At 38.4% G+C, this 24307-nt stretch overlaps 1 protein-coding gene across 7 annotated transcripts in view; it reads right to left on the reverse strand.

Moving 5' to 3' along the window:
• Positions 1–11686: 11686 nt before the first annotated feature.
• NTF3 (neurotrophin 3) overlaps positions 11687–24307 on the reverse strand; it is a 132315-nt gene continuing 119694 nt past the window's right edge. For all 7 annotated transcript variants that reach the window (XM_007503641.3, XM_007503634.3, XM_007503633.3 and 4 more), the window contains one exon: positions 11687–16208. In XM_007503641.3, the coding sequence (XP_007503703.2) occupies positions 15420–16208 (789 nt within the window). In that variant the 3' untranslated portion in view covers positions 11687–15419. The remainder of the gene's footprint in view (positions 16209–24307) is intronic.

The following is a 24307-nucleotide window of genomic DNA, read 5'->3' on the forward strand; positions in this document are numbered from 1 at the left end:
GATATTGGAAACTATGCAGTGTCTCTTTATAACATGATTGTTCACAGCCCTCAAAGTCTGCATGAATCTATAGAGGTGTTTGCCATTGGCCCCTTTTTTTTGGTTTTTTAATGGGCAGGATGGGCGTGTTGTACTCAGATTTACAAGGGATTATTATTCCCTGTGCAATTAATGAGTTAATTACTGGTGTAATTCCCTCAATTGCCTCTTTTGAGAGGGGATACTGAGGAATGGAAGTAGGTGGTCTAGATTTAGTTTTTATCTGCACAGGAACAGCCAACTCAAGTAAGCCTTCATCAGAAGAAGATGTGGCCCAAAGAGACTCCGGTATATCTTCTGGTATTGCAAAGGTGGAATGCTCTTTTTTCCTCCTGACTCTCTGAAAGAATTACAGGGAGTAAATTTAAAGATTCCTCCAGTACTTCCAATGATAAGGAACCATCTGGGGAGCAAGTTATTGTGGCTCTGAGTTTGCATAGAAGGTCCCTCCCCAGCAAATTTAAAGGGGAGTCAGCATCAAAAGGAAGGAATGTTGTACCTCTTGGGATCCTACAGACACCATTCTAGGCGGAAGTCTTTTAACTCCTTGGGGTATTCCTGATACTCCCATTACATTCTCTGAGGCAACAGGATAACATTGTAAATCAGGTGTTCTCTTTAATACAGACCAGGAAGCTCCAGTGTCTCATAGGCAATCATAATAGGTGTTACCCACCTTTAAAGTAACATGGGGTTCATTAGTATGGGGGAGTAGTGGATAGGGACAACAGGTAGTAGGACATCAGGGTCCGGAAAATCAAAAGTTGTATCCTCTGATTCCTGTGCCCCAACCCACCCCCAGACACTTTCATTATGTTTGGGAAGTTCCTTGGGCACCCCCCTGAAAAGCACTACCCTGAAGGGCACCCCTTAAGGGGCATTAGCACCTCGAGTATTTTTTGGACAAGCACCATTTTTATATATTGTTGTGGAGTTGTTTCATTTGAGTTATCATTTTCCCAATATCTATTCCTATAGTCATCATTCATAAAGTTGTGGTTTTTATTGTCATAATTATATTTATTTCTATAATTATAACTTCTGTAGTTGTTATTAAACTGTGTATTCCTTCTTATAATCTTGAGAAAAGCTCTACATTATACCGTATTGTGGCCCTTCTTCCCACAGAAGTACAGGTAATGGATTGATGATTAGATTTCTGGAGAGGGGCAAGTGTCACTGGTTCATTATCATGCCCACTTTATAATGTAGCTATCTTATCTTTCACACATCTCATTTCTTTCTTCATTTCCTCCATGGCATCATTATTTTCTTCCTCCTTTTCATTGTTTCCCTTTAAAACATATATAGCTGTTTTTTGCAATTCTTCAAGGTCCATTTCAGACCATCTTGGACAATGTGTTCTAAAATAATTCTTAATCACTTTGCAAGAGTTATTGACAAAGATCCTTCTAACTTGTCTTAAGCTATTCTCTTTAGTTACTTCCCAATCCAGGTATCTGCCCCCAAACTCAATTATTCTATCCATGAATCTGAAGGTTGTTTCTTCCTCCTTTTGATTAATTTTTTCAAAGTCCATCCACTTATCTGTACTGTCTGCACATTCCCTCATTACTATAAGGGGAGATGAGAAGAGAGGGGGGTAGAAAGGGAAGTAAAATAAAGGTGGGAACTAGTGGGACTGATTAAAAACAAACATTGGTATAGAAGGAAATAGTGAAAGAAGAACCAGGAGTAGAAATAAAAATGCTGGGAAATACACAGCTAGTAATCATGACTCTGAATGTGAATGGAATGAACTCACCCATAAAACACAAGCGAATAGCAGAGTGGACTAGAATCCAAAACCCTACCATATGCTATTTACAATAAACAAACATGAGGAAGGTAGATATGCATAAGGTGAAAGTAAGAGGATGGAGCCAAATCCATTGGGCATCAACTGATAAAAAGAAGGCAGGAATCACAACCATGATATCTGACAAAGCCAAAGTAAAAATAAATCTAGTTAAAGGATATAGGGAAGGTAATTACATCCTGATAAAAGGCAGTATAGAAAATGAGGAAATATCAGTACTCAACATGTATGCACCAAATGGCATAGCATACAAATTTCTAAAGGAGAAACTAGAGGAGCTCAAGAATGAAATAGACAGAAAAACTATACTAGTGGGAGAGCTGAACCTTCCTCTATCCGAACTAGATAAATCAAACCAAAAAATAAATAAGAAAGAGGTAAGAGAAGAGAATGAAATCTTCGAAAAATTAGAGTTAGTAGACATGTGTAGAAAAATAAATAAGAACAAAAGGGAATATACCTTCTTCTCAGCAGCACATGGTACATTCACAAAAATTGACCATGTATTAGGGCATAAAAACATTGCGAACGAGTGCAAAATAGCAAAAATAATATATGCAATCTTCTCAGATCACAATGCAATGAAAATAATAATTAGTAAGGGTACATGGAGACATAAATCAAAAATTAATTGGAAATTAAACTATGTGATTCTTCAAAACCGGTTAGTTAAAGAAAAAATAGTAGAAACAATTAATAACTTCATTGAAGAAAATGACAATGATGAGACATCCTTTCAAAACCTATGGGATGCAGCCAAAGCAATACTCAGGAGGAAATGTATATCCTCGAGTTCACATATTAACACCTTAAGAAGAGCAGAGGTCAATGAATTGGGCATGCAAATTAAAAAACTAGAAAGTGAACAAATTAAAAATGCTCAGATAAAGACTAAATTAGAGATCCTAAAAATCAAAGGAGAAATTAATAAAATTGAAAGTCAAAGAACTATTGATTTAATAAATAAGACTAGAAGCTGGTACTTTGAAAAAAACAAATAAAATAGACAAAGTACTGGTCAGTCTAATTAAAAAAAGGAAAGAAAAAAACCAAATTGACAGTATCCAAGATGAAAAGGGAGACCTCACCTATAATGAAGATGAAATTAAGGCAATCATTAAAAACTACTATGCCCAATTATATGGCAACAAATATTGCAATCTAGGTGAACTGGATGAATACTTACAAAAATATAAATTGCCTAGACTAACAGAGGAAGAAATCAATTACCTAAACAACTCCATATCAGAAAAAGAAATTGAATAAGTCATCAAAGAACTCCCTAAGAAAAAATCCCCAGGTCCAGATGGATTCACAAATGAATTCTATCAAACATTCAAAGAACAACTAATCTGAATACTATACAAACTATTTGGCAGAATAAACCAAGAAGGAGTTCTACCAAATTCATTTTACGACACAAACATGGTACTGTTCCAAAAGCCAAGTAGATCAAAAACAGAGAAAGAAAACTACAGACCAATCTCCTAAATGAATATAGATGCAAAAATCTTAAATAGGATACTAGCAAAAAGACTCCAGCAAGTCATCACAAGAGTTATTCACTATGACCAGGTAGGATTCATACCAGGAATGCAAGGATGGTTCAATATTTGGAAAACCATCCACATAATTGACCATATTAACAAGCAAACTAACAAAAACTACATGATTATCTCAATAGATGCAAAAAAAGGCCTTTGATAAAATACATAACTCATTCCTAATGAAAACACTAGAAAGTATAGGAATAGAAGGAATAAAAATAATAAACAGTATATATCTGAAACCATCAGTAAGCATCATCTGCAATGGGGATAAACTAAAATCCTTCCCAATAAGATCAGGAGTAAAACAAGGATGCCCATTATCACCCCTAATATTTAACATTGCACTAGAAACACTAGCAGTAGAAATTAGAGAAGAAAAAGAAATTGAAGGTATTAAAATTGGCAATGAGTAGACCAAGCTATCTTTGCGGATGATATGATGGTTTACTTAAATAATCCTAGAGAATCAATGAAAAAGCTAGTGGAAAAATCAACAATTTTAGCAAAGTTGCAGGATACAAAATAAACACACATAAGTCATCAGCATTTCTATATATCTCCAATCCATCTCAGCAGCAAGAATTAGAAAGAGAAATTCCATTTAAAATCATCCTACACAATATAAAATACTTAGGAATCTATCTGCCAAGACAAACACAGGAACTATATGAACACAACTACAAAACACTCTCCACACAACTAAAACTAGATCTAAACAACTTGATTGTTCACAGGTAGGAAAAGCTAACATAATAAAAATGACAACCCTACCCAAATTAATTTACTTATTTAGTGCCATACCCATTGAACTACCAAAAACCTTCTTTACATAATTAGAAAAAAAAACATTACGAAGTTCATTTGGATGAACAAAAGATCAAGGATATCCAGGGAAATCATTTAAAAAAATGCAAAGGAAGGAGGACTTGCAGTTCCAGATCTCAAACTATCCTATAAAGCAGTGGTTATCAAAACAATTTGGTACTGGCTAAGAGACAGAAAGGAGGATCAGTGGTATAGACTTTCAATAAATGACTTCAGCAGGACAGTCTATGATAAACCCAAAGATCCCAGTTTTGGGGACCAAAACCCACTTTTTGATAAAAACTGCTGGGAAAATTGGAAGACAGTATGAGAGAGATTAGGTTTGGATCAACATTTCATATCCTACACCAAGATAAACTCAGAAGGGGCGAATGAACGGAATATAAAGAAGGAAACTATAAGCAAATTAGGCGAACACAGAATAGTACACTTGTCAGATCTTTGGGAAAGGAAAGACTTTAAAACCAAGCAAGAGTTAGAAAAAAATCTCAAAATGTAAAATCAATATTTTTGATTATATCAAATCAAAAAGTTTTTGTACAAACAAAACAAATGCATCCAAAATTAGAAGGGAAGAAACAAATTGGGAAACAATCTTCATTACAAAAACCTCTGACAAAGGTCTAATTACTCAAATTTATAAAGAGCTAAACCAGTTGTACAAAAAGTCAAGCCATTCTCCAATTGATAAATGGTTAAGGGACATGAATAGGTAATTTTCAGTTAAAGACATCAAAACTATTATTAAGCACATGAAAAAATGTTCTAAATCCCTTATAATCAGAGAAATTCAAATCAAAACAACTCTGAGGTATCACCTCACACCTAGCAGATTGTTCAACATGACAGCAAAGGAAAGTAATGAATGCTGGAGGGGATGTGGCAAAGTAGGGACATTAATGCATTGCTGGTGGAGTTGTGAATTGATCCAACCTCCATTCTGCAGGGCAATTTGGAACTATGCCCAAAGGGAGATAAAAGACTGTCTGCCTTTTGATCCATCCATAGCACTTCTGGGCTTGTACCCCAAAGAGATAATAAGGAAAAAGACATGTACAAGAATATTCATAGCTTAGCTCTTTTTGGTGGCAAAAAAACTGGAAAATGAGGGGATGCCCTTCAATTGAAGAATGGATCAACAAATTGTGGTATATGTTGGTGATGGAATACTATTGTGCTCAAAGGAATAATACAGTAGAGGAATTCCATGGGGGATGAAACAACCTCTAAGAAGTGATGCAGAGTGAGAAGAACAGAACCAGGATAACATTGTACACAGAGACTGATACACTGTGGTACAATTGAATGTAATGGACTTTTCCTTAGTGGTAATGCAGTGATCCTGAACAACTTGGAGGAACCTACAAGAAAAACCACTATCCACATCCAGAGGAAACACTGTGGGAGTTTTTCACTACAAAGAAAAACAACTGCTTGAATACATGGGTTGAGGGGGATATGGTTGGGGATGTAGACTCTAAATGAACATCCTAGTGTAAACAACAACATGGAAATAGCTTCTGATCAAGGACACAAGTAATACACAATGAAATTGCTTGTTGGCTACAGGAAGAGTGGGTGGAGGGGAGGGAGGGAAATAATGTGATTATTGTAACCAAGGAATAATGTTCTAAATTGACTAAATAAACTTATTCAAATAATAAGTAGATCTATCCATTTTAACTACAAAAAGGTGTTAAGTAACTACAAAGGCGAACTAACCAAAAAAGGTGTTACCAAAAAGGTATATTCTAACCAAAGACAAGAGTGGGCAGTCCTGGAGAAAAGCTTCTGCTCTGATTAGTAGACATTAAATTCAGGGGAGGTAACACAAGAGAATAGGATCTTTAAAAAGAGAATCAGAGGCCAGAAGAAGATATTCGTTTGAGATTCGAGGTGGATGGAGGATTTTCTGACTCGGAGGAGAGACTAGAAGACAGATACTTGAGGAGGGATCAGAAGACAGTCACCCAGATTTCTTTCCATTAGATGGTCACTGTTGGTGAGTGAAAGGCTGACTTAGTGAACTTGCCTTTCTGGAGGTATGAAGCCTCCAGGAAAGGCCCATCTTCTTGAGACTCTCTTTCCCTGGCTGGGGCTAAGAAATTCTAACTGGTATCAGTGGAAGCCAGAGCTCTCTTTCTCCCCCCTTTTCTCTCTTCCTTAATATCTTCCCTCTAATAAATTCCATTTACTTTAGTAGTTCATTTTGGGATTTAGAAATTAAATCCCTGGTGACCACCTATATAAAATATTTAGAGTCCAACCAAAATTAAATTTAACAATAGCCATGGTGGTGTGAAGGTATAAGTCATGAGAGTTGTGCAACTAGGAGGTCAGGATGCTTGAGTGAAAGACAGCAAGTCTACTGATATTCCAGAAAACAAAACAAAGACACGTGTGGAACTTGGGCATTAGGAGAGGACAGACAATTATCATTAGAATCTGAACTATCTGAAATGGAGTAAATCTCAAAGCCTGCTCAATGATGGTCTGAAAGTGGCGCTTTGGATTATGGAATAGATTAAATGATCCTTCAGCATGTTGAGAGGGGGTACTGGAGAAGACACATGAAAGGGATAATCAGGGACACAAAAATTCAGTTAGTCTAGCAAATTGCTTCAAAACCATCTCTTAAATATGTTCTGGGATTTTTCCAAGAACACAAGTGGAATTTATGGTCCTTAGTTTAAATGACTTTTTCCTCTTCACTCATTTGAAATTTGGGGCATTAACCCTTCTCAAGTCACAAGATGATTTTTAGAGCTGGAAGGAATCTTGTGGTATTTTGCAGAGGAGAAAACAGAGCCAGAATTGTGATTTGTCCAATATTACACAGGGAGCAAATGATGAAGTTGGTATTTGGACCTAAGTCTTCTCAATATACGCACATTTTTTTTTCTACTGATGAGTGCTATAGCTCTTCATTGATATAATCTGCTTTAACAGACACTCACTGTGTGATCCTGGACGAGTCACTTAATCCTGTTTGCCTCGGTTTTCTTATCTATAAAATGAGCTGGAGAAGGAAATGGCAAACCATTTCATTATCTTTGCCAAGAAAACTTCAAATGGAGTTATGAAGACTCAGATATGTCTGAAAAATGACTGACCAACAAGGGGTTCTCTGGAATAAGGGAAAGAAGGAGACAGGGAAAATAGAGGTGATATAAAAGCTTTTGTTGTTGAGTCATTTTCCAGTTATATCTGACTCTTAATTTGGGGTTTTCTTGGTAAAAATACTGGAGTGGTTTGCCATTTCAGCCTTTAGCTCATTTTACAGATGAGGAAACTGAGGCTAACAGGGCCACAAAACTAGTAAGTGTTTGAGGTTGGTTTTGAACTCAAGTCTCCTGACTAGGTTCTAGGCCCAGAATTCAATTTCCTGGATCAGACCTTATAGCAAAAAATGTTGGGGTAGGAGGGAAGAAGAGAAAAAAAAATCATTAAAATTAAACATCAAGAATATTGCTATGTACAAGCTTCTATATCCATAGATCCTCACCTCCTACAGGACTTCTTTTAAAGTTTGCTAATGCTAATGATTCTTGTTAACACTATTTGCCAGTTCTTTTGGTAGCCTAATTTGTCCTTGCTTGGTGACTTGGATTTAAATGAGAGCATCTTCCTTGACCTCAATGGTTTGATAATTATTTTTATTCTCTCTCTAACAGTCCAAAGAGTGTGTGTATGTGGGTATGTTTGTATGTATATATTCCTTGACAGAAGGAACAGAAGCAAAATGAAAGTTTAATAATTCAAACTTTTCAACATCAACTGTTACTATCACACTAAGGAAACAATATGGTATGGCAAAATACACATTGCTATTGGAGGCAGAGGATCTGAGTTCAAATTCTCTTTCTGAAAACTCTGTAACCTTGGGCAAGGCATTTGGCCTCCCAGATCCCAGGACCTCAATTACTTCATATACAATGTGGAAGGGTTGAACTAGGTAAACTCTAATGACTCATGAGGCTATTACTAGGTGGAATAGTGGAAAGAGTGCCAGGCATGAAGTCATAGAAAGACGAGTTCAAATCCAGTCTTAGACTCTTACTAGCTGTAGGATCCTGGGCAAATCATTTAACCTGTCTGTCTCGGCGATGATAATATGGGGATGATAAATAATAAAATGGGGATAACTCTGCCTATTTTAAAAGGATATTGTAGATCAAATGAGATATTTGTAAAAGTACTTAATGCAGTGCCTGGCATGTAGTAGATGCTTAATGCTTGTTTCTTTCTTCCTTTTCAGCTCTAGGTCTTATGAATTCCTTCCAAATAAACATATTTCCATTGCTTTTGTGACACAGTAGAAAAACTTTTGGACCTGAAGTTGGGATCCTAGATTTGAATCCCAGCCCTGCCTCTTGCTGTGTTACCCAGGGTACTCTTTGAACCTCATTTTCCACCTGTAAATTGAGAGCTTTGGACTAGATTGCCTCTGAGAAGTCCCTTCCAACTCTGAATCTACTGCTTGCAACTTTACCTCCTTCCCCTTTGCAAAGACTCAAAGGCAACTCACCATGTAGCTTACTCTTGTATTAACAGGAGAGGATACATAGAGGGAACCTGGAGCTACCTACAGCAACCAAAGTTCTCTGTCAGAGTCTCCTTAGTCCCCCAGGATCTAGCTTTTGTCAGACTTCAGCTTCCCATCTCTTCCCAGGCTCACCCTTACTGTTCTCCTCTCATTTAGCCCCTAAAACTCCTTACCACCTGGTGGTTTCCCACAGCCTTCATCAGAATCTTAAGAAACCCCTTTTATTTGCTTGACTGGTACAATTCATCTGCTGCCTTAAATCCTCAATTCTGACTAGCAGACTTTCCTAGCCCCAAGAATGTTTGTTTTCCAGATGCTCCCCAGCTGGCTACCAGCCCGGTCTCCAAAGGGTTAAATGCGTTTGAGAGTTTTCTTTGAAAGCATTATCTTTCCTTAAAAAAATGCAATACATCAGTGGTTAGGATATCAAAGCAATGACAAAAAAAATACCCACCATACATATACATGAATGCACACAAGTTCACGTACATACATACACAAACATTCCTCTAATAGATTTTAAAAATCTAATTGATTTGTTGGGTTTCACAACTTTCCAATAAATTTATATGTATATACATGCATACATACATATATGTGTATATATATACATATATATATACACAGACACACATGCACACACACCATACATTCTGGCCCCAGAGATTTTTGAATAATTAAATTGGGAATCCATCCTGAACTCTGGAACAATACAAGCCAAACTCATCAGCCAAACATCATCAGTAGGTAACTCCTCCTAAAGAAATGGGTTTTTGATATCTTTGACCTATTTGCCTTCTCCACCCCTCTCATCCTCTGTCCCACAACATCTGGGCTTCTTTCATTCTCCCACTATAGACTGTAACCAAATACAGGCTGAATACTATAGAAAAAAAATCCTGCAGTTCCTCAAAAAAGGATTTCGCTAACACACACACTCTCTCTCCTCTCCCTCCTCCTCCTCCTCCTCCTCCTCTCTCTCTCTCCATGGAAGGTCTCCATCTGGTTCCCAAACAAAAGCCCAGAATTTTGAGTCCTCAGAGCGGATGTTTTCCATTTCAACTGGTGTTCAGTGAGGGTGCTCTTTGAAATGTCCAAAGTAGCTATTAAACTCTAAATGCCTGCTGTAATTTGAGTGGGGTTTGTGAAATGGATTTGGGTTTAGTTAGGTGTGGGAGTGGAGTTATTGGAAAGATGAGGGCACAGGAAGGAGATTCCAGGTGAAAGAATTGTCCTTTGGAGGTCCTGGAATATTTCTTATCTCTTTGACCAAAACACATTGACAGTCCCTACCCCAGGGGGCAGGGAGGGCTGTGAAGGAGGGATGAAAATTGAGATATGTCACAGACCACTCCCTATTCTCTCTAGATTTCTTGAAAATTCTATACTTCTGAGAGAGATAGCTTTCATTCCAAGGTCAGCTAGAACCCAAGATGGCAAGACTGTAAAAATGATTCTAAGACAATCAGTACCCCTTTACATGTTCATGTATGTGTTTATGTGGGTATGCAAACTCACCCACACCCATAGAATGTACAACCTGGTTGATGTGTCTTCCTGGTAAAGCCAGACAAATCTCCAGGTAGCTATAAACTGGCTATGCAGATCTCATTCCTGAACATATGTTCAAAGGTGATAAAATAAATGCAGATGGTTTCTCAAAACCTCAGTGGAGGGTTTTTACATCGACTAAACGGACTATAAAACACTCACTCACACACACACACACTCACACACACACACACACAAATGGGAAAGGGAAGAGGAAGGGGATAAAAAAAATCCTTAAAAAAGTCAAGCTTCAATCTACTAACCTGGAGAAAACATTGTTGGACATGGAGAAAAGTAAAGCTGCACTACTAACACCCTTCCATAAATTTTTGCAAGGAGTGAAAAAAAGAAAACCACAACAGAAATCACCTAGTCTAAACTGCTAGCGAAATATTAGGTTTCACCATTGGGAAGTGGTTAGAAATACCTTCTCCAGAGTGTCAATTGAGAAGGATTAAAAGCTAGCCACAGGGGTCCAGGCTGGTGGTTTGGGAAAAGTAGAAGTAGACCCTTCCTTGGGGCAGATAAGGTGTTTTAACCTCCTGCTTTTCATTTTTTCCATTTTCATTATGATTAAGTCTTTACCTGGGCTTGATAACTCAGAGCATTGGCCCTGCCAGGCATATGAAGATGACAAGACCTTATGAGAAATCCAGACTCCAGTAGCATAAAATGCAGAAACCTGGTAGATTATAGAATGCAGCATCTAAACATTTGAACTATTTATCCTGTTCTCTCTTCCAAAAAACTGTCATAGACTTAAAGAATTTGAGAGATGGAAGGGACACTGATGATTAATTTCATCCTAACCCCCAGAGAGCAAGTCAACATGGACAGGTCTTCTGATTGTTGGTTTAGTGATCTTTCTCTAGTACCACATTTACCCACCTTTAGTACTTCAAGGTTTTTGAAGCTGGTTCTCATTAAGTAATAGGGGTAGGAGGGGGGCAATGATAGACTTCCTGCTCAGATTCTTTGGAGTCTTTTGGATACCCCAAGTAAGGTTCTTCCTCTCAGAAGAATAGCACATGGGACCAGTGGATAGAAGAGCCCCATTAAAGGGCTAGGAAAACTACTGCTCTGGACCTACAGGCATATTTTGTTGACTTTGGCAGTACTAGAATACCTTGATGTGCCAATAAAGTTACTGAAATGGAACTGGTAACACTTCATTTCCTTGTCCCAGACTGAAGCCCCAGATTTCTCTCTTCCTTTCAAGAGCCTTTGACATTCTCATTTAGATGTCACATTCCCAGGGCAACTATCCCACTGACATCTTTCTTCTCATTACATAGCCATCACTTAGTTAGGCTACTGATTCAAACTCTCATCTTGATGGGAAATATACAAGTCAAGTTAAGTTAACAAGCATTTATTAAGTGCCTCTGTGCCAGACACTCTACTAAGTGCTGGTGGTACAAAGAAAAGCAAAAAAAAAAAAGTCCCTGCTCTTAAGGAGCTCACAGTCTAATGGGAGAAGACAACATGCAAACAACTATATACAAAACAAATTATATACAGGATAAAATCATATGTAGTCTCAGAGGGAAAGCAGGAAAGTTACAGAGGACCAGGAAAGGATTTTAGCGGAAACTTGAAGGAAGTCAAAGAAGCCAGAGATGAGGAAGGAGACTGGTCCAGGCATAGGAGATAAGTCATGAGAACAGTCAGGATATGGATTGTTCTGTTTAAGGAACAGCAAGGATGCCATTTGCTGGATTGAGAAGGCCAGTGGAGGGAGTAAGATAAGATTGGAAAAATAAGAAACCAGGTTTTGGAAGACTTTGAATGCCAAACAGGGGATTTCTTATTTTATCTTGGTGGTAAAAGGGAGCGATTAGTGTTTGTTGAATGTTGGGGGGGGATGACAATCAAATATACACTTCAGGAGACTCAATTTAACAGCTGAGAAGAGGTTAGAGTGGGGAAGAGATTTGTAGCATGGAGAGCACCTAAAGCATTACTGAGGGCCTGCTTTAGCATGGCTAAAGTGTCAGAGGAGAGAAAGGGGCAAAGAGATGTTAGAGGAAGGTAGAAAGACTTGACTTGGCAACTGATTGGATAAAGATGATCAGAGAGATTGAAGCTTTGGGTGCCACTTGAGTTGTGAGTTTGGGTAAATGGGAGGGTGATAGTAGCCTCGAACAATAATACGGAAGTTAGGAATAGAGGAAGGTTTGGAAGAGAATGAGTTCATTTTTGTGCATGCTGTATACACACACACTTTCCAATCATGTCCAATGCTGCTGGAAAAGGGCTTTCCATGGTATGAGATGCTTTGTGTCTAGAATCAAGTGTTACATAGTGGGCCTTGGCATTGCCAAGCAGAAACTTTATACACATGTTTAGAACTTTATGTGAAAAATTCCAGGGTAGAGAATGAAATTTTTTTCTCCCATCCCTTGAATTGCCTGCCATGTCTTTGTTCTGTCCTGCCTCCCACCTAAGCTAAGTGGTAGAAATGATGGGGAAGGGAGGAATGCTAGTTAAGGGACTTACTTGGTGATAATAGAAGTGGCCCTGGAGGGAGAATGCAGATACCCTCCATTGCTTTGTTTAGTATTGAAAGTCTTCCCTTCTGCTTATAATTTGTTTCAAGGCAGAAGAATGGTAAGGGCTAGGCAGTTGAGGGTGGGTGTCACAGGTGTCCCAGGGTCACACTGGATCCCTTATCTCCAAGTCTGGCTCTCTAGAAGCTCTCCATTTAAAAACTTGTCCAGGATCCTTCTGGCTGTAACTTTCAACAACTCATGCCTAAAGGCCATATGACCTGCTCTTGGGGGTAGGTAGGCTGAGTCTTAAATTCCAAGGCTGTTTTAGGGAAGATAGGTCACCTCCTGGCATTTAAGAACATGGGCTATCTGTATCTGAAAGCCCAGATAAAATTTAGTTCTTGCCACCTTGATTCTATAAGCCCCATCCTCTCTCCTTAACACAAATCTGCAAAAACAGATTTGGTGAACACCATGTGAGACCTTGACTTTGCTTTTTCACCCTTGATGAATGTCCTTGAAGTCTGTACAGAGAAAACTCATTATAAAAGTTTTTCATCTAGATTGGCTACTCTGCCTATTTTTATCTCTTAGAACCATAATCCTAAAACTAAAAAGCATTATTACCAAATAGGAAGTGGGGTACAGGGGTTAGGGGGAGGGTGATGCAGGAAGGGAAGGAGAATTCAAACATGTACTGTTTTAGACTAACCAGGTGGGAGAGAGAGGGAGTACTGAACTTTTCAAAGCCAAAGCTCCATTCCAAACCAATTTTAAAAGATTCCTATCAAACAGGACATTACATTGCCATATGTTACACATAGTTCGTGTATAATATATCTTGCTGTGTCTAGGTGGCAAATTAAAGACCTTAAAATGTTTAAGAGGCCATTGAAGGACCTCTAATTCTCTTGGTGTGGTACAAATCACAACTGTTCCATGCCTTAGCAAATTATCTTCATGGTTTTCTGTGCTCCCTCTCTCCCAGTTCCCAAACAAATCATCACCTGGTAGTTGATCTTTTGGTGATGAACCTCTCTGACATTAGCTAAGCTGGTCCTTCAAAAGTGAACCTACTGGACACATATTTGAAGTCTTTCCTTTTTAGAAAGAGCTTCCAGAATTTGTCATCTTCATTGCCTAGTCTTTTTGCACTTTCATACTACAAAGAAGAAAGGACTTCAAATTATAATGGAAGAATCAAGATAAGAACACAGGAAAGAGGTGGGAAGTAGCAAATTTGCTTTCTGATTGATAAACAGAGTTTTTATGTGCTCTACAGTTCTCTCTCCACAGGTAGACTGTCTACTTCCCATGAAGTTCTAGTAACACATATGAAGAGAAAATGGCACACAATTTCACCATCTGGAATGACCTTTCACTAGCTTCAGCTATATTTTCTTTCCACAAAATTTAAGTGCTGAACAGTACCACTCTGACCTCCTTGTCTGCTTCTTCAGCAGTGCAGAACTCAGCTCCCTGCTACACTTCAGCTGTCCAACTTCTGAGCAAACACCCCAAGTCCCTACTTTTCCAATTCCCAAAGGAGAAATGAACTATACATGGATGCTGCCAAAGACTAGAGTTTATTGAGAAGAATGGGGATGTATATATTTTATGTTTACTTCTTTGTGAATATTTTGTTCCCCCCCCCCCAGTAAAATGTAAGCTCCTAGAGGTCAGGGATTGTTATATTTTCTCTTCATATACCTGGTGCCTATCACAAAGCAGATGTTTAGTAAATGAATGTAAGATTGAACTGAAAAGAGAGCAACAGAAGGTGAAAGTCAGCCGGTCACAAATAAATAATATTTTATGATTACATTTTCTTTTATATATTATATTCATAAGCCACTTTGCCTTGCTTCCTGGTAGCCACAAAAATAAAAGATCTGTTAAAATGTTTTAATTTTTTTTCTCCCCTAAGACTCTAAAAGAAAATGGAAGCATGAAGACCAGTCATAAAACAAAACCAACAATAACAACACAAAACCCCAAACAACAACCGTGGTTGGAAGAAACTCCTAAAACTAAAGTTGCCAGGCTAGCTGTTATGGTTCCAGGGTCATAACATAAAAGACAGTGGTAATTCTACCTGGCAAAAAAGACAGCTCACATGTGAAAACACGACTTTGACAGTGAAAATGACAGTCGGAATGGAAGTTTTTCTTGGGAGGCTAAAGGGCATCATCACTTTCAGTGGAGAAGAGAACAGTTCTTTTAATTAAACATGAAAAGTATATAAGGGGCATAAATGTGTCTATACACAACTCTGAAATCATTTGATTTTAACATGTTTACTAAAATGACAGTCACGGCATTGACAATACTGAATGCAAAATACTGGTGTACACAGATTTTACAGAGAGGCTACTGAGAGAGCAAGAGCACAAAACACAGTCTAACAGATGGTAGAGGCCTGAAAGGAGACAAGCACACTGATTTTATTGGGGAGAAAAGATTATATACTGTAGAGTTGCTGAAGTTTAATAAATAAAGGTCAACTTATAATATATAAAAACAATATAAACATTTATATGCTACATGCATATCATATAATTTAATGTAATAATTTATATATGGGGAGAGATGCCAACTTATGTTCTTCCGATTTTCCTTGACAAGGCACAAACACAGGATGTGTCTATCCTTATCCATCTCCAGCCCACAAGTTTGTTGTTCTCTGAAGTCAGTGCTCGGACATAGGTTTGCGAAGTTTTACACTGAGAGTTCCAGTGTTTGTCATCAATCCCCCTGCAGCCATTTTTGACAGGTCTGGCTTCTTTACATCTGGTTTCATAAAAATACTGTTTGACGGGAGAGTTTCCGGTTTTGATCTCCCCCAGCACAGTTACCTGATGTCCCCGAATGTCGATGGCAGATGACTTGTCTGTCACCCACAAACTCTCACTGTCACACACAGAATACTCCCCACGATGACTCTTGTGCTCAGCATACCTTTTTCGTCTGGAAGTTCTGTTCACCACCACTGGGTTGCCCACATAATCCTCCATAAGGTACAAGGGTGGGGGTTCCAAAGGGGTGCTATCACTCAACAGAACCCGGGGAGAGTTGTAGCGTCTCTGTTGGCGCAACAATTCGGTATCCATCGCAACCATTGGCTGGAAGTCTGATTTCAAGGGTTCTGCCCCCTCCAGGTCCTGGGGGGCTTTTGGCAGGGTGCTCTGGTAGTTTTCCTTAACATCCACCATCTGCTTGGAGAGCTTGTTTTTCAAAATATCTGCCTGGATCAACTTGATGATGAGGGAATTTAGCGAATCTTCTGGCACACTCCTCTGCTCCATGTTGTTAGCTTGGATGCCACGGAGATAAGCGAGAAATATCACATAAAACAAGATGGACATCACCTTGTTCACCTGTAAGATCTGAAAAAAGAAAATATGAGGGTTAATGGGGTCCATGATGGCTGAGCACCCAGGCTGGTGGGTCCCAGCAAGCACTTTAACAGATATGGATTGTAAGATTACAAAAGTCTCATTCATCCCCCTTGAAGATTTTTCTAAAAATCATGTTGATAGTAACAACTTGAAACATCAAAATCATTTTTTTTCCTCTATGTGCTCTGAGTGTCTTCAGTCCTTTTGAATCTGGAGTTTAAAGACTGGATTTAGATCTGGGCTTTCACTTACCACCTGGGTGAGTTTGGACAAGTCACTCCCCCAGTCTGACCCTGAATTTCTTCATCAAATGAAATAATATTTGTAAAGTACATATTAGTACAGTCTCTGGTATATAGCAGGTGCTTAATAAATGCTTGTACCCTTCATCTGAATATTAGAAGGTTGGACTAAATCTCTCTTGGATCCTATAAAATTCTAAATCCTTATAACAAGTTCATGAGATTTGCATTGGCTAGATTTTTATTATCTACTTTTTGGAGAGGAGGAAGGAGAAGGAAAGAAGGAAAAGCAAATTCAGTTATTTCAACAAAACCATGCTGAAAACTGAAGAATAGAGAAGTTAGGCAATCTTCTCAAAGTGAACATCCCAGGGCAAAGTTCGCATCAGAACCCTGCTTTTCTGATGGAATTCTCTTCTACAAAAAAGAAAAGAAAAGAAAAAGAAAAAGAAAAAAGAAAAAAGAAAAAAAGAAAATGCCTTTTTACTGCAAGACTACATTTCCTACTTTTCTGTAATAGAGTAAACAAGATGTTATTCTTCTTGATCCTTCTTATATCTCTCTGGGGGATTGTCCCTTGATTGGGGAATGGCTGAACAAATTGTGATAAATGATGGTGATGGAATACTATTATGTGATAAGGAACAATAAACTGCTTTATTTCTATAAGAACTGGAAAGACCTCCATAAACTGATGTGGAGTGGAATTAGCAGAACCAGGAGGGCATTGTACACAGAAACAGAAACATTATATCTTTCTGGAATGGATAGACACGTGACCAATCTGAACATAAAAATTAGAAGTAAAAAATTAAAAACTCTCCATAAGATCTTTGTCATTGTCACATTACTGAAGCCATGTTCATGGTGCCCTTTGTGATAGTCTCAAGCATGGTTCTGTGCTCTCCTACATAATTCTCACTAACCCTGTCATTTTGTTGGCTAGGTTTGAATCAAGAAATTTAATATTTTATTCATTGAACAGACATTCATTTATTTAATGCCTACTGTATGTGCATCATGACATTAGGTCTGGGGGATAACTCAAAGCCTAGAGAAATCAACCCTTAAGCAAAATAAATAAACAAACAAAAGCAACTTAACTGTTATACACTATTGCCTAATTGCATTAGAGAGGTGTGTGTGTGTGTGTGGGGGGATTACTATATGAGATCTACAGGAGAAACTGTTATGAGCAAGGGGAAATTAGGGAAAGTTTCCTAGGAAAAGTGGTGCTTCAGTTGGGTTTTGAAAAATGTGTGGGAAATTCAGCAGACAAAGCGAGGACACTTCAGAGATGGGGTCTGAGAATCCTGGTCCAGCCAGAGAATTGGGATCAACTTGGAAAGGTCATTTTATCCATCCTGCTCTCATACAAGATTCCCATGAAATACATCATCCTAGACAGAATCGATGAGCAGAAACACATGGAGTACCAGCTAAATTCACAGTTATTTTGTTAAATGCTTTGGGTAAGGAGCTAAGAATACGCACGGTTCAATCTCTTATGGGCTAACAGGGGAGACAACACAAACAACAGATGTCACGTACATGAATATAGCAATTATAAGAGAAAGGTGACTAACACTGGGTTGCTAGTGGTGACCAGCCCCATATGGCACTAGTGAGTTGGGAAATGGAAACACTGAATCAGGGAAAGCTTCAGGGAGGAGACAGGCTTGAGCTTAAAGGAGGGAGGGAAAAGGAATGATGAGTAGGAAGGAAGATGTTTTCCATGCTGTGGGTCTACTGGGGGAAAAGAGGCTGAAATCTACATAAAGCTCATAGCATTGTGAATCACAGCAAGCTCTGCTCAGTTGAAACCAGGAGCATAACTTTTTTTCTTTTTTTCTGTCTATCTACTTCCACCCTTATTGATGTCTTACCTGTCTTCTAAGCACAGCGTAAACATTACCTTCATGAGATGTTCCATAATTGCCTCAGGTGATAGTGAGCTCTCTCTTGTATGAACCATTATATTTGGTTTCTATATTTCTTTTATGAACTTACCACATTTTGCCTTGTTTCATAGGTATTTGGTTTATGACTAGACTTTTGGGGCAGTGAGATGGTTAAAAAGAAAAAGGAAAAAAAAACTGACCCTAGAACCACAAGATATGGGTTTGAATTCTGACTCTGATACTTACTCTGAGTCTTAGTTTCCAGTCTTGTAAAATGAATACATTACCTACCTCAGGGAGCTGCTGTGATGGAAAAGCTTTGCAAACTTTAGAAATTCCTGGGATCTCCCTGAGGGCAAAGGAACTGGCTCCTCTATAGCTTTGTATATCGACCATGAGGGTTTAATAATTATTTGTTGAAGGAATAAATGTGTGGCAGATATGACAAAATCAAATGTTTAAGTTTTTGGAAGCAATGGAATATTTACACTTGATAGGAAGGGGAAAAGGAAGCCATTTGAGTTGGAAAGTGGGAAGAAGACATGCACAGTAGCAGTAGGCATAAAAGAAGACTTTAGGTCACAGTGCTGATAGTAATTTGGAATTGGGGAAATTCTGAGAACAGTGAAGGAGAGTAACAAAGGAAGTCTTGCTTTCTTAAGAAATTTCTACAAGAATACATATCTTTCCCCATAAATAACAACAATCTACATATTAATATACTGGATGCCTGTCTCTTGAGGTAGAGCTCTATTCATTAGACCATTCTGTTGTCACCATCATGTATATTCAATACCTGAAATTTGACCAGGATTATAGGATTAAAATATACTAGAAGTCAGTCAGTCAGTCAGTCAAGTCTGTCTTCCTGTCTGTCTTTCCCTCTCCCTCCCCTCCCTTCTCCACTTTCCCTTTCTCTTGACTCAGAGAAGGAAATACAGGGTAAGAAGAAACTAGAAGGGGTTTCACATCACTGACCATTCTACTTACTTGTCTGGTTATCATGAGTTTTACATAGGCTGATTTGTGAAAACCAATGAACCTTGTCTCTTTCTTATATAAAGCGAAAACAAAACAAAACAAAAATACTGCCCAAGTCCTTCTTGGCTCTAATTAAAGACTCCAATAAAATCCCTTTATGAAGTTCTCTCTAATGTTCCCTAATGCAATCCCCTGCTCTAGGTTTTCTAAGACCTTGACCAATGCCCCAGGCTACTCTTTCCTTACACATTAGAACCTTTTCCTACATATGTTATTTTTGTAGTCCCAGGAGCAGTGCTCCAACAAGGCTTTGCCATTTATTCAAATACCCCTCTAGGGAGCAAATTTTAATCCCTCCTTGCCTTTGTCTACACATGTAGGCTTCCTAAGGGAGCAGTTCAAATGGGAGAATGAGAAAGCAGCATAAAGTGGCATAAAGTTTGGACAAATAGCCTGGGTCTACCTTACAATCAATAAAAGTATTGATACTGATCTTGGGACCATAAGATCTAAACTTGAGTTCTAGCTTTTCTACTTTTTTCTACGTCTAGCAGTGTGAGTTTTGGAGACTCATTTGACCCTTTCAGTCTCAGTTTTCCCATCTGAAAAAATGGAAACCATAAAAGTTACAATGCTTCATACTGTTGTGAGGAAAGTGCTCTGGAAACCCTACAATGTCATAAAAATGTCAATTGTTATGATGAGAAAGACGGGTCACATCCTTTAGTTTGAAATTCACTTCTAAGAGTCCCTTTCACTCAACTTTTTGGTTCTGAACTATATCTCTCTCTAGATTCAATTCTATGGAGTAGAATTCATCTTGGCCAATTGCAAGAACTGGAGGGGAGAAGGAGGAAGGGAGGTTCAACTGTGCAAAGGAATTCCCATTTGGCTTGTTGTCAGTCTTGCAAATTCTTCAGAGAATTTATTTCCAGAAGCTGTGAATACAAGGCAGGTAGGGCATGCTCCCATGATGACAGGTCATTGCTAGTGCTTTTGTGCTATCTCTTCTCTCTCATCCAAATACACAAGCTGAAGACTAATTCTTCCCCCAGTCATTGGAAAATAACCCCGGTCCCACTGTATATCATCTCAAGCCTCACAGAGGATACAAGAAGCAGACATAGACTATTATAGCTGGAATGGACCTCAGAAATCACCAAATATAATCACTAAGGCTCAAAGCTGAGAGGAACTCCTCCCAATGCACATCTTGGAAAACCATTCCTGCTAAGTAAAAAACTTCTTTGAAGAGAAACCTCCTATCTCCCCAAAGGTACCTTCTCTATTCCACTTTTTGATGGTGCTAATTATTAATAAGTTCATCCCCATACTGAGCCAAAATTTTTCTCTCTGCAACTTCCACCAATTGCTTCTAGTTCAGTCCTCAAGAGCCAAGCAGAAGTCTAATCCTTTTTCCACATGACAGCCATTCAACATTTAGAATGGAACCTTCCCCACAGCCAATTTCCACTTAGTGACATTCTCCTCCTTTAAGATCCAGCCCTCCACATCACCTCCACAATGACGTCCAATGAGAAATAACCCCTTCCTCTTTAAATCTCTCAGGTCTCTCTGACCTTTCCTATTCATTGGAACATTTTCTAATTGAATTATATTCATTCGTGTATATGTCTCATTCTCCTCCCATTAGGTTGTGAGCTCTTTGAAAGATAAGACTTGTCATTTTTCATCTCTGAAGAGTAACAAGATTCTGAATGCATATTTCATATATATTCATTCACTCAACAAACATTAAGTATCTGTTATGTACAGAGAACTGTGTTTAATATTGAGGAAGCTACAAAGTCAAGGTAAGATGGCATGTTTGTTTTACAAAGTAGGAAACTGGAATCCAAAGCAATTAAATACAAAGCTGCAGAAGACCCCATGAGCAGAGTAAGAGGGATATGACATCAGGTGCTCTGACTCCAAATTAAGTGTGCTTTGGACACTGATATTACCAACTTCTTACCCCTAAGAGGGCCAAATACTTCGGAAAAAATACAGCACAGAGATGTGGCCACAGAACAATGCTGCATATTGAAAGGACTCAGAGAATGTTGAAGCTACAAAGTACTTTAGAAATCCAGAAGCCCAGGAGCATTTAGAAAGGGAAAGGGGAAATTATAGCCAGCAAGGCCATACCAACACCAGGCTATACTAAATTGACCTAATTTTGTTTTTGACAGGATGATGGGATTAACAGATCAAGGGAATGCTATAGGTGTTGTTGAATATTCTGCTGGATCAAGCTAAGCAAGTCTCTCATTGTATATTGTGAGCAAGATGGAGAAAGGTAGACAGAATGAGAGTGTTTTTAGGTGGGTACCAAACTGCTTCAGTGACTGGACCCAAAGAATGGAGTCATTAGTGGGGTGAAACAATATTGGAGAGAAAGAGAGGGCCTTGGGGGTCTGTTCTTGATGTGCCATTCAGTATTTTTTTACTGATGGCTTGGACGAATTCACAGAAAGTATGCTTGTCAAATCTACAAATGACATGAAATTAGGAGGGATAGTTAACATGCTGGATGATACAGTCCAGATCCCAAAAAATCTTGACAGGCTGAAATGATGAGCCAAATCTTATGAAATTTAATAGGGATAAATGCAAAGCTCTCTATGCAAGCTTAAAAAAAAACTTCAAAAAAAGTACAGGGTGTGGAAGGATCACCTGGAAAAAAAATGAGAACTTTTAGTTGGCCAGGAATCAGTCAATAAACATTTATTAAGCCTTTACTATGTGCCAATATTTGATTCAATACCTCTACATCAAGGCGTTAAATAAAAGGGTATAGAAAGGTAGGAGATAAATATTTATAAAGGCGTATACGTATCTGTACAGAAATAAACACACAGATATCACAGAAAGGGAACATGTCAGAAACATATCTAGGCTTTTGTACAGAGCCAACTAGGTCCCCCCCTCCTTTTGATGTTAATTGCAAAATTAATTCAAATTGGCTTTGCTGTAAGCATAGATTCTGAAAGCTGGAAACTACTTAATGGGACTTCATAAATGTAATGCCCTGACAAAAGACAAGACTGTGTGTGTTGGGAGAGATTTCCCGGTGGTATGTCTGCTGGGAATTGGTCTGGTTTTGGTTAATCTCTTTATTAATGATCCGGAAGCAGGGGAGGGAAGAAAACAGCAGATTAATTAAAACGTACAGATGATGCTCAATGGGAAGGTGTTGCAAACATCTGTGAGGACAGACCAATCAGACCGGGGCAGCCATAGGGGGCTAGAAGCATGGAAATAATACAGTGAAATCCAAACTAGGAACACGTAGGTTAATCCATTGGGATAAGATGAATCCAAAACCAACATGGAGGGAAACATTTACCAAAGGATAAAGGGAGGAAGAGACTTGGGAATGCAACAAATAGCAAACTGGATGTGAACTTTCATGAATAATGCTATGTGTTTCCATAGCACCATCCTTTCCCAAGAGCATGAAGTACTTTTAAAAAAACCATCTCTCTCAATCACATAACACCTCTGGTGTGGTGGCAAGAATTACTGTTTCTCTCTTACTGAGTTTAAAAAAGAATGAAGTAAGAGGGGCAAGTGACTAAGTCAAGGTAATATAGCAAGCCCATGACTAGACAACCACCACCTAATTAGTAATAATGATAATTATGATAAAATCATATTTATAGAGCTTCCTCAACAACAACACTGCAGATTAGAGAGTACAATTATTATTATTTCCATTTTAAATATAAAGAAACTGAAGTGCAAAGAAGCAATGTAGATGGCTCAGAGTCCTTTAGCTTATCTTTGTCAAGGACAAAGTTTGAACGTAGTTTTGCTGTCAGAGCAACACCCTTTCTTCTCCAATATGTGGCTTCATGGCATGAGAAACAAGAACTATTTTATGTTAAAGGTAATAAAAAAACCCCCAAAGATGTTGAGAAAGCAAAGGTAGCCTGGTAGAGTGACAAGAACACTGGTCTTGGAGTCAAAAAAGAGCCAGGTTCAAGTCCCAACTCTGACAACTGACCTTGCTCCAGTTGCTTAAGCTATCTGAGTCTGAGTATCCTCATTTATAAATTTAGGGACAATACCTCCATGGGTTTTGGGGAGAAAATTACTTCATAAACCTTAAAGAATCATGTAAATATGAATCATTATAACCCTTTCACTGAGTTTCAGTTTTGCAAAAGGGTTGTTGGCTTGTAAAGATTCTTTAATTTGAAAGGACAAATAGAAGGTTGGTAAGTTCTTCTTTCCAATCCTAGCAGGGCTACAATTATGATCATCAAAAAAAATAGAGAGAAGAGTAAGTGGAAGATAAAGACCCTGATTCCAAAGTTATCATTCTTTTCATTATACCATGAAAAAGAAGATGGAAAATTCATTTCTTGTTCTTAAAGATTCCTGGATTTTCTTAGTTGAGTTCATAATTTTGAAGTTGTAGCACCAATATGTAAGGATGGAGTTTACACATCAGAGCTGGACTTTGAAATGGACTTTTACAAGGAGCCACAGAGGGGCATGTACACAAGAAGGGATGGGGTCAAAGAGGAGATCCTACTGAAGAAAAATGTGCTTGAAGTTCCAGAGAAAATGTAAAGAGACAGAGAGATGTTGGGCAGCTCATGGACCAAAAGAGTGGATCTCATATGTCATGTAGTTTCTCTAGATAAACACATGCACCTAGGGAGCAACATCAGGAGACAGAGGAAGAAACAGAAAATGAGGGGGAAGAAGAGGTGATTTTGAGGTTTGAAGAGGGAAGGTGAGAGTTAAGATGGAAATGTTCACTCTCACACAGCTGTGGAGGGAAAGTCAAATGAACTAAAAGGATAAAAAGAATTTGCACAACAGGGATATAATGCATTGAGGACAGAGCTGGAGTTATTCCTTGTTCAAGTGGATTCCAAACACAGATCCATAGGGAAGTAATGACCTACTATGATAGCTCACATTTATATTATATTCTAAGGTTTGAGAA

The sequence above is a fragment of the Monodelphis domestica genome, chromosome 5, assembly GCF_027887165.1.
Source record: "Monodelphis domestica isolate mMonDom1 chromosome 5, mMonDom1.pri, whole genome shotgun sequence".
Classification (NCBI taxonomy): domain Eukaryota; kingdom Metazoa; phylum Chordata; class Mammalia; order Didelphimorphia; family Didelphidae; genus Monodelphis; species Monodelphis domestica.